Source organism: Mizuhopecten yessoensis, unplaced genomic scaffold, assembly GCF_002113885.1.
Source record: "Mizuhopecten yessoensis strain PY_sf001 unplaced genomic scaffold, ASM211388v2 scaffold4387, whole genome shotgun sequence".
Lineage (NCBI taxonomy): Eukaryota > Metazoa > Mollusca > Bivalvia > Pectinida > Pectinidae > Mizuhopecten > Mizuhopecten yessoensis.
Genome location: NW_018405521.1, coordinates 38,236 through 50,367, shown reverse-complemented (window position 1 = coordinate 50,367; position 12,132 = coordinate 38,236). Strand labels below are relative to the sequence as shown.

The following is a 12,132-nucleotide window of genomic DNA, read 5'->3' as shown; positions in this document are numbered from 1 at the left end:
CTATAATACAGTGACAGTGTGACTGTGGCTATAATACAGTGACAGTGTGACTGTGGCTATAATACAGTGACAGTGTGACTGTGACTATAATACAGTGACAATTTGACTGTGGCTATAAGTTTTTACGTTTAGGTCAGTTTTGGACAGCTAGGATCATGTACCATCACATACTCCTTACCTATGTACTTGATGAGCACTGTATGATGAAGGACATTTCTGTGACCTTCAAAGTCACCATTACTATTTGTAAAAATTGATCAACCAATTCTCTGTCATTTCGTGATTGCCTTTGTTTTAGATAATTTTTATAAAAACTTGATGCAAAAGTCAGTTATGAGAATACCTCTGATGAGCTCGTGTTTCAGAGCACCAAGATCAAAGTCACTTTTATTAATGTCCATAGGAAATTATCAATCATTGAAATATATTTCACAAAGCTGTGGAGGCATACATGTATTTCAGCCATTTTGTAGTTTCCTAACCTGTTGGTTCAATCTGGCAATCACTGGAGATATCAGCTTCACACATTATAATAACTGATTAATGACTAAATATTACAAAACATGACCACATGGAATACTATTAGTAGTACAAGCACGATATATCATAGTGTGGCAGGTGTTAATTGTACATAGGATTAAGGTTGCCTTCTAGCTTCGAGCTAGAGGTAATTTCCCTTTACCTCAGTGGTAGAGTGTCCGACTAGGAACCTGGAGATCGAGGGTTTAATCCTCGGTGGAAGCACACTACTCTCTTTCCCGTTACAATAGCAATCAGCTTTATATAACTTAATTAACACATACAAGTTACTAATTATGTTATCTTACTCTGTAACATACCTACACACGCCTTAGCAGTGAACTACATACGCGTAAACATGATACGCATGAGTGACGCACACCCATACCTAGCCTACCTATACAATGCATGGACATTATAAATGATATAATAACTGACGAAATATGAAAATATAGATATAAAAGTATACATAGAATAGTAGGATGATCAGAATTAACACTTACCTTGTTTCATAGGTGGTCACGATGACTGTCTGGTTTCGGTCTTCTCAAAATGACATGCATCTTAACGCAACAATGGCTAATGACTGTGTGTGAACATTACTTACGTGGTCAGTCCAATTTCTATTATAACTTCCCCTTGCATAGCGGAATGAAATATGAATCACATAAAATACAGAAATACCCACTTACCATCCTAAGATGCTTGGTGACAGAGTACTGTGATGTTGTTTGTTTGTAGGGTGGAGAAGGACATGGGACATGAGAGGGACTTCCTCACAGTGGGGTCTATGGGACACGCCTCTGCCATAGCTCTAGGAATAGCCCAGCAGAAACCGAACAGACAGGTACTTGTTAAGTCAGTCTCAGAAAATCTTCTCCCCACCCTCATAATTATCAACATTGAAGATTTGGAGAATCTTTATTAGGAAAACTGTCTAGCACCATCAATATTCCACACAAAAGACAACATTATACAGGTACTGATGTTAATATTATACAGGTACTGATGTTTACATTATACAGCTACTGATGTTAATATTATACAGGTACTGATGTTAATATTATACAGGTACTGATGTTAACATTATACAGGTACTGATGTTAATGTGTAGTACTGATGTTAACATTATACAGGTACTGATGTTAACATTATACAGGTGCTGATGTTAACATTATACAGGTACTGATATTCTACATAAATGTACAGGTATTGAGTTCATAAAGAACTATTTATACACTTAGAATTCATTCAATATTGCCTCATAAGTCCATTAAATTGATTATAATCTTTTTGCCCAACTTTTTTGTAGGAGCTTATTATGTAGAACACACTGGCTCATGTTAAACTACCAACTAGATTATTGTATGCTGTGAAAGTTTTAATTCTCCTGAATCAAACATTGCTTTGTAGGCATATTTTTCTGAACCTTGTTGTTTTTGGTCAAAGGTGTTTTGTTTAGACGGTGACGGGGCAGCACTGATGCATATGGGTACCATGGGAACAATAGGACAGAGCGAACAGACGAACTTCAAACACATCATCTTTAATAACGGTGCTCACGACTCTGTGGGGGGTCAACCCACAGTCGCCGCTCATCACAGCTCCTTCTGCTTCTCCACGATAGCCAAGGGCTGCGGCTATAGGGAGGTGTGTATATTGTGCTAGTCGCTACTCCACGATAGCCAAGGGCTGCGGCTATAGGGAGGTGGGTATATGGTGCTACTCCACGATAGCCAAGGGCTGCGGCTATAGGGAGGTGTGTATATTGTGCTAGTCGCTACTCCACGATAGCCAAGGGCTGCGGCTATAGGGAGGTGTGTATATGGTGCTAGTCGCTACTCCACGATAGCCAAGGGCTGCGGCTATAGGGAGGTGTGTATATGGTGCTAGTCGCTACTCCACGATAGCCAAGGGCTGCGGCTATAGGGAGGTGTGTATATGGTGCTAGTCGCTACTCCACGATAGCCAAGGGCTGCGGCTATAGGGAGGTGTGTATATGGTGCTAGTCGCTACTCCACGATAGCCAAGGGCTGCGGCTATAGGGAGGTGTGTATATGGTGCTAGTCGCTACTCCACGATAGCCAAGGGCTGCGGCTATAGGGAGGTGTGTATATGGTGCTAGTCGCTACTCCACGATAGCCAAGGGCTGCGGCTATAGGGAGGTGTGTATATGGTGCTAGTCGCTACTCCACGATAGCCAAGGGCTGCGGCTATAGGGAGGTGTGTATATGGTGCTAGTCGCTACTCCACGATAGCCAAGGGCTGCGGCTATAGGGAGGTGTGTATATGGTGCTAGTCGCTACTCCACGATAGCCAAGGGCTGCGGCTATAGGGAGGTGTGTATATGGTGCTAGTCGCTACTCCACGATAGCCAAGGGCTGCGGCTATAGGGAGGTGTGTATATGGTGCTAGTCGCTACTCCACGATAGCCAAGGGCTGCGGCTATAGGGAGGTGTGTATATGGTGCTAGTCGCTACTCCACGATAGCCAAGGGCTGCGGCTATAGGGAGGAGTGTATATGGTGCTAGTCGCTACTCCACGATAGCTAAGGGCTGCGGCTATAGGGAGGTGTGTATATGGTGCTACTCTACAATAGCGAAGGGCTGCGGCTATAGGGAGGTGTGTATATGGTGCTACTCCACAATAACCATGGGCTGCGGCTATAGGGAGGTTTGTATATGGTGCTAGTCGCTACTCCACGATTGCCAAGGGCTGCGGGTATAGGGAGGTTTGTCTATGGTGCAAGTCGCTACTCCACAATTGCCAAGGGCTGCGCCTATAGGGAGGTGTGTAGATGGTGCGACTCCACAATAACCAAGGGCTGCGGCTTTAGGGAGGATGGAATATGGTGCTAGGCGCTACTCCACGATAGCCAAGGACTGCGACTATAGGGAGGTGGGTATATTGTGATAGTCGCTACTCCACAATACCCAAGGGCTGCGGCTATCGGGAGGTTTGTATATTGTGCTAGGCGCTACTCCACAATAACGGCTATAGGGAGGTTGGTATATGGTGCTACTACACAATAACCATGGGCTGCGACTATAGGGAGGTGGGGATATGGTGGTACTCCAGGATAGCCCAGGTGTGTATATTGTGGTAGTCACTACTCCACAATAGCCAAGGGCTGGGGCTATAGGGAGGTGCGTATCTGGTGCTAGTCGCTCCTCCACAATAGCCAAGGGCTGCTGCTATAGGGAGGGGTGGATATTGTGATAGTCACTACTCCACAATAGCCAAGGCCTGCGGCTATAGGGATGTGTGTATATGGTGCAAGTCGCTACTCCACGATTGACAAGGGCTGCGGCTATAGGGTGGTGTGTATATGGTGCCACTCTACAATAGCGAAGGGGTGCGGCTATAGGGAGGTTTGTATACTACTCCACGATAGCCAAGGGCGGCGGCTATAGGGAGGTGTCTAGTCGCTACTCCACAATTGCCAAGGGCTGCAGCTATAGGGAGGTTTGTCTATGGTGCAAGTCGCTACTCCACGATCGCCAAGGGCTGCGGCTTTAGGGAGGATGGAATATGGTGCTAGTCGCTCCTCCACGATAGCCAAGAGCTGCGGCTATGGGGAGGAGTGTATATGGTGCTAGGCGCTACTCCACAATAGCGAAGGGCCGCGGCTATAGGGAGGAGTGTATAATGTGATAGTCACTACTCCACGATAGCCAAGGGCTGAGGCTATAGGGATTTGTGTATATGGTGCTAGTCGCTACTCCACATAGCCAAGGGCTGCGGCTATAGGGAGGTGGGTATATGGTGCTACTCCAGGATAGCCAAGGGCTGCGGCTATAGGGAGGTGTGTATATAGTGCTAGTCGCTACTCCAGGATAGGCAAGGGCTGCGGCTATAGGGAGGGGGGTATATGGTGCTAGTCGCTACTCCCCGATAGCCAAGGGCTGCGGCTATAGGGAGTTGGGTATATGGTGCTACTCCAGGATAGCCAAGGGCTGCGGCTATAGGGAGGAGGGTATATGGTGCTACTCCACGATAGCCAAGGTCTGCGGCTATAGGGAGGTGTGTATATGGTGCTAGTCGCTACTCCACGATAGCCAAGGGCTGCGGCTATAGGGTGGGGGGTATATGGTGCTACTCCACGATAGCCAAGGGCTGCAGCTATAGGGAGGTGTGTATATGGTGCTACTCCACAATAGCCAAGGGCTGCGGCTATGGGGAGGTGTGTATATGGTGCTAGTCAGACTGTTCACATTTCAGTTATCAATAATGAGAAGAGATGACCATGACATCATCCACTGGGATATCAGCATTTAATCCAGTGTTTACATGTTTCGGCCCACTAGGTGGGTCGTCATCAGAACCTAGTGGGCCGAAACATGTAAACACAGGATTAAATGCTGATATCCCAGTTGATGATGTCATGGTCATCTCTTCTCATTTATGATTCAGTACTTCTATGGTCGGACAAGTGAATTCTATTTAAAGAATCCATCAACTGGGAGCTGCTGACCTTTAGGGAAACTACCGCTGACTGGACGTTGGATCTCCACCCACCTGTACTTTAATTATTAGTAATACGTATTTCCTAACAAGCGCATTGTTTATTGTAATAATGTTCCCGATTCGTAGTATAAGGATGGTGGTTTCTAAATTGATAGTTACCATAAATACATAGTGGATGCCAGGGAAAAAGAATGGCTAGGGGGATGGGGGCACACCAAAGGACTTCTTGCCCCCTCCCGAAACACATATTTTATGGAAGAGCTCTAGATCTACCTGTCAAGTTAATAAGTCTGTCTCAATGTTTGTTCCCTTCCAGGCCTTGGTTGCCACTAATGAAGAGGAGGTAGCCGAGGGACTAAACCGTCTTCGGCAGACACATGGTCCGGTCCTCCTAGAAGTTAAAGTGGCTAAGGGAGGTCGCAAGAATCTTGGACGTCCAACCCGATCGCCCGTCCAGAACAAACAGGACTTCATGCACTTCCTTGCCATCAACTGAGAAAATTGCAATCTAGAATACTTTAAAGTTTGCTTGCAATTACATTTACTTTATTCTTACCAAGGAATAACTGTAGATAATGTGTTCTATGTGTAACATGGAGTCTCAGCTTACCTGTATTTTGTTTTGAGAAATCCATGCCTCAAGAACACTTATTTAGTGTTTGAAAATGTGGTCTATGAAGTCATTTTATCCGGTATACAATTTATACGAAATATTTCAGTCATGTTGCTTTGAAGTCAAGAAAGTTTCAAAATATCCATTTGGACTCGTTTCAATTTTTTTCAAAATTAAGGAAAAGGTTTTCTGATTTTTTTTAGCATTCACATATCATCAATATTCTATAGAACAAGAAACTAGGAATCTCAACAAATGTTTTGCTGACAACAAGGAATCTCCACAAATTTTATGTTTTATGTTTTATATATGTTTATATATGTTGATGTATTACATATTCTTCCATTACAAAAGAACAAATCCAAATTTTTGTTCCCATGGGCTATTTTACATTTTATTTTACATAGAAATTCCTGTTAATAGATATCATAAAGTTGTTTTCATGTTCAACGGTGAAATCAGTATTCAGTTTTAAGGTAATAGGATTGTGTCGCCATTTCTCAGTATAATTTTATTTTTATTTTATTTTGGTTATATTGCTTTGAATTAAAGAAAATTTTCTGCCACAAAAAAATAAAGGTTGTCATAATTGGAATTAAAATGGAAATTTATGTAAAAAGGAGTGACTTTTGAAAAAAAAAAAAAAAGACAATGTTTTGCAAAATAATGTCAATAAAAATGATACTGCCATAGATTAGTATTGCATTAATATATATCAATTTAATAAATGCTTAAATGATGTCAAATAAATTATCTATTGACATTTTATAATAAAACCATATGCACATAGTAATTGCAGGTAAGAGTTATCTTTCTTGAAAAACTTCACAGTAGTGAAATAGGTAGCCGGTTTCCTGAAGTACAGAAAAATGGATACATGTGGCTCATTGATAAAAAAAACTAAATTAATGCCTGCATTGCTTTGAAATACTTTAATATTGAGAGAAATCACTGTTTTGTCAATAATAAACGTACAATATTCATCAGTTTAATATCAAACATTAGAATATGCGGAAATTGTGATACTGTCTCCCTACATTGGATTTTCAACTAGGGATGTACTTTCTACTTCCGTTTATCAATACACTCCTATGACCTTAAGTCTTTCCAAACTCTTAGAAAAGTGTGAAATTTTATCTACTTATTATAGGAATAAAAATTTGGTACAGAATTTACAGAACATGCACCCATATTCATGTTACAGAACCTGGGCTCAGTATTCATGTTACAGAACCTGGGCCAGTATTCATGTTACAGAACCTGGGAACCTGGGAACCTGGGCTCAGTATTCATGTTACAGAACCTGGGCTCAGTATTCATGTTGCAGAACCTGGGCCAGTATTCGTGTTACAGAACCTGGGCTCAGATTTCATGTTACAGAACCTGGCCAGTATTCATGTTACAGAATCTGGGCTCAGTATTCATGTTACAGAATCTGGGCTCAGTATTCATGTTGCAGACCCTGGGCCAGTATTCATGTTTCAGAAACTGGGCCAGTATTCATGTTTCAGAAACTGGGCCAGTATTCATGTTACATACCCTGGGCCAGTATTCATGTAACAGAACCCGGGCCAGTATTCATGTTACAAAACCTGGGCCAGTATTCATGATATAGAACCTGGGCCAGTATTCGTGTTACAGAACCTGGGCTCGTTTTTCATGTTACAGAACCTGGTCCAGTATTCATGTTACAGACCCTGGTCCAGTATTCATGTTACAGAATCTGGGCTCAGTATTCATGTTACAAAACCTGGGCACAGTTTTCATGTAACATAACCTGGTCCAGTATTCATGTTACAGATCCTGGGCCAGTATTCAAGTTATAGAACCTGGACCAGTATTCATGTTACAGATCCTGGGCCAGTATTCAAGTTATAGAACCTGGACCAGTATTCATGTTACAGAACCCGGGCTCAGTATTCATGTTACAAAACCTGGGCACAGTTTTCATGTAACATAACCTGGTCCAGTATTCATGTTACAGACCCTGGTCCAGTATTCATGTTACAGATCCTGGGCCAGTATTCAAGTTATAGAACCTGGACCAGTATTCATGTTACAGAAACTGCGCCAGTATTCATGTTACAGACCCTGGTCCAGTATTCATGTTACAGACCCTGGTCCAGTATTCATGTTACAGAACTTGGGCCAGTATTCATGTTATAGAACCTGGGCCAGTATTCGTGTTACAGAACCTGGGCCAGGATTCATGTTACAGAACCTGGGCCAGTATTCATGTTACAGAACCTGGGCCAGTATTCATGAAATGGTTTTCATGCTCAAGCTCTCGTTCTTGCTCCAGTGATAAATTGGAAAAAAAATCATATCGCATCCTGTCAATGATTTGGAAGACATCTACAGAAACTGACAACCAGATGATGTTCTAAATGTTTACACTTGAGATTTTCTTGTGTCACATTATTTAATTGGGTTGCAACTAAAAAAGTCACACTATGGAGTTTGAGCACAGAATCAAAGCTTGAGCATGAGAATAGTTTTATGAATACAGGACCAGGTTATGTTGTCGAGGAAGAATAAGTTGACATTGCAGTTTATCTGTTGTAGTAGACATTGCAGTTTATCTGTTGTAGTAGACATTGCAGTTTATCTGTTGTAGTCGAAATTGCAGTTTATCTGTTGTAGTTTTGTGTTGTTGAGGAACAATAAGTTGACATTGCAGTTTATCTGTTGTGGTTTTGTGTTGTTGAGGAACAATAAATTGACATTGCAGTTTATCTGTTGTGGTTTTGTGTTGTTTAGGAGGTATACCGTATTGTAGTTTATCTGTTGTAGTTTATCTGTTAGTTTATCTGTTGTAGTTTATCTGTTGTAGTTTTGCATTGTTGAGGAGGTATACAATATTGCAGCAGTACCTTATAATTAGTTGTGTATTGGTGTTACATGTATTAAGTGTTCATAAAATAGAGGGAAATAAAATACTAAGCAATATTTCTTCATTATTGTACATTTCATTAAACATAAAAAAAAAAACATTAAGATTTTTTCTTTTATTAATTGCACAATCCTTATTTTTGAGTTCACCGAGTGGTGGTTCTAACATTGTGATATTTTTTCTAAGTGGGGCTTGATTGGTATTACATGTAACGGTCTGCCTGGGCGATATATTATAGAGGGGTCTCCGATGTGTTTAATGCTCCTTGGCAATTGTAACCCCATTTCTGATAGAATTGGATTATAGATTAATTTGTTATTTTTTGGAACATTGTTTTTACATGACATGTATGAATAGCAATGTTTTATAAGTTTGTATGTTAATGCACATGTGTATTTTACTCCCTATATTACAATATGTTTAGCTGCTCTCTGCTTCTAAACACGATAATATGTACTATTGTTTATGCGAGACTGCTTAGTGCTATGTTATACCACATACCGTTAATACTATCAATACACTATAGTAGCATCATTACCCTATATAACTAGTTCTAATATCTCATTAATATATATATGTATACATTCTACTCAAAACTCACTCAACCAAAGAAAGTGTCCAAAGTTTTCCAAAGATTAAATAATTTTAAACAAGAGTGGTGACAGCTCTTAAGCTCCAGATATGCTATGCTGTTTATATATGTATCATTTATGGTAATTGTCCTGGAATGGCAACATCATGTTTACAATTGTTAAAGCATCCCTGTTTCATCATTTTCTGTTTAATTACACTGTAAACTCTTGATAAGTAACACTTTTAAAAAGTTTCATTGAGTGTCAGTAAAATTGTTTAAAAAAATCATTGAGTGTCAGTAAAATCTTAATTGATTAATGTTCCTTCTTTTATTTGCTTTATAATTTTTGCCACATTTTTTTCAGATTTCTTTTCTGTATCACTTTTAAAGATCCCTGTCCCTCTGAAGCCAAAACACAGGAGAATTAATAAGGACCTGTTTTTTATGCGGACAAACCAGTTAGTGTAAATTTCAAATATTTTATTTCAAGGGTAAAACCTGATGGGCCTGAAATTGTTAATGCAAGCGTAAGCTTTGGAAGTATTTCTCAAGCCCCTCCCCTCTATTTCATTGATCTAGCATGACTAGACTAGACTTCTACCCTTGAACAGGTAGAGTTACCTCCCCTTTATTTCATTGATCTAACATGACTAGACTAAGACTTCTACCCTTGAACAGGTAGAGTTACCTCCCCTTTATTTCATTGATCTAGCATGACTAGACTAGACTTCTACCCTTGACCAGGTAGCTTGGATGGTTAGAGCAACAGTTTAGCAATCGGAGGTCCAGGATATTAATCTTGGATGCTGAATGCTGACAAACTGATTCCAATGCCCAGTTACAGTTTTTGGCAGTGGTATTGGCCGGGATCCCAAGTTTATCTCGGTATTAAACATATTACACAACCCCTTTATGATAGTTTTTGGAAGAAATTATGATAACATCTTTAAAAGGATATCTCAATAGATCCCCATCCCACTGTCTACTAAACAATGACAATATATTTAATATTTTGAGGTACCAGTGGATGTATAGCTAACACTGTAACACCAGTATTGTGCAGAATTTACATTAGGAATATATGGAGAAGTCTTTCTCCATACTGTCTCCCAAGAAAGTTTTGCTGCAGTTAAATTTTCGCCTCTTGCCTTTGATATTTTATTTAATATTAATTATAAACAATATAAACAGTAACTCAATGTGAAGAGAGAAATTAACACTGGGCGGGTATGGATTTTACTGGCAAGGGTGAAAGTTTGACTGAACACAAATGTCCGTTTACAGTAGTGGTTGTATAACCAAAGGCTTTACCATGCCAGTATCATGGAAATATATCCGATTTAATGTTAATAGTATTTTATTGTACAGTATTTCTACCAGTGTGATTATTACTACAACAGTGAATTCCTCCTTTAACAGAGGACTGGAGGTGGAATTCAGGGACGAAGGAGGGTCATTTTATTTCAATATCACAATATTGTTGTCTTGAATTTATACATCCTTAATCAGTGCATAATTTGCTCAATTAAAAAAAAATGTTTAGGAAGGCAACCCAGGTCTAACAAAAATCACAGATTTAATATGATTTGGTCCAGATTTTTATGTTTATTTCATTATTGCTTTGTCTGTTTCATATGACTGCATTGACTGTATGGTGGGCTGCTGTATGAACATTATATTTTTCTATGCATTTTATCATATCCAACTGTTTTTCAATGTTTTTTTACATTAAACAACTTTATTTGTATTAAGATAGATTCTTGTGTTTTTATTTGAACATATTTATACCCTTGTGACATAAGGGTGATGTAGGAATCTGTCGGTATTTTTGTGTCAGTCCTCTGCAGACTTTATTCGTTATCCGATGTCATGAAACTTCCTGGAAATGTTTACAAAACATCACTTTGGTTTGTTAAAATCCTAAACTACAGAATGTAGCTGTTTGAAGCTTGGTGACTTAATGCTTCTTCATTTATGCAAGCATCCATCCACAATTTAACAACAAATGCTTTATAATAGATATTACAAGTGGTTAGCTTTACAATTATTCAGAATTTATTTTATTCAAACAATACCACCATATCTTGGATATTATAAAATAAAATTTGGGTCTAGATTTGTAAACATAGTTGTGAGATTACTGCTAGCTACTGGGAGACCTGTCAAATTATCACCTCAAACCAATCCTACATTCCCGACTCATTGTTTGTAAAACAATGATGATCAACAATGTCATAAAATGATTGCGGAAAGAAGACAACTTGTGGTCATTGTCTGTCTTTGGTATATATCTTATGACATGACAAGCAAGTTCATTAAGGAACCTCTGTTGTTTCAAAACCTTTTTTCTGTAAATGAATTTACAGTGGATTTTTGAATTGTTAATGGTGTGTTTTAAAATCAGTAATTTCCATGCAGAGATAATCCTGGAGGGGGCAATGGGGCCATTGACCCCTCAAAAATTAAATTAATCTCTCCATATTCCAATTTTCTTTTAATTTTACATAGAATGCCCCCCTTAATTTTAATAATAACTAAAAATTATTGAAAATCACCCACTGCTCTCAATTTCCAGGATTTTCCCTGCCATGTTCAGATTGGTTTCTCTGATTATGGTAATGTTTTCTGTGACATACATACAGTTGAGGTGTTTTATGTCTTCTCCCGATTCTGATGATCTGATTGAATAACCTGTGAAGTCCTCGTTGAAAGCCACATAAAAACATATCTTTGTGTGGCACAAATAAGGATATATTTATTGTACAACACAAGAAGTCCATGGTTAATCTTTTTATATAAAACTTCAATAAATATACAAAATGCACTATAGTATGTTAACAGCTATCACATGAGGTAAGTTAACACCTCTTTTATATAAAATTAGGCTTCACAGCTCAGGATCACAATTCTACTTCGTTGCCACTCAGTTTCTGTACATTGGAACACTTTCAAACTTCTATATGTAGGCACTGGTGGTAGTTGTCGGTATTTCTGAGGTTTGTTTAATCTCTTTTAGTCGTCAGTGTTTCTGAAGTCTGTTCAAACTCTTTTAGTTGTCAGTGTATC

General features: G+C 39.4%; 1 protein-coding gene across 1 annotated transcript in view; it reads left to right on the top strand.

Annotated features, from left to right (window-relative positions):
• The window catches only part of LOC110448928 (phosphonopyruvate decarboxylase-like), a 44,082-nt gene extending 37,937 nt beyond the window's left edge, over nucleotides 1-6,145 (top strand). Inside the window, exons 10-12 of the mRNA XM_021495442.1 lie at nucleotides 1,261-1,366; nucleotides 1,969-2,169; nucleotides 5,303-6,145. Coding sequence (XP_021351117.1) covers nucleotides 1,261-1,366; nucleotides 1,969-2,169; nucleotides 5,303-5,482 — 487 coding nt within the window. The 3' untranslated portion in view covers nucleotides 5,483-6,145. The remainder of the gene's footprint in view (nucleotides 1-1,260; nucleotides 1,367-1,968; nucleotides 2,170-5,302) is intronic.
• The last annotated feature ends 5,987 nt before the right edge of the window (nucleotides 6,146-12,132 follow it).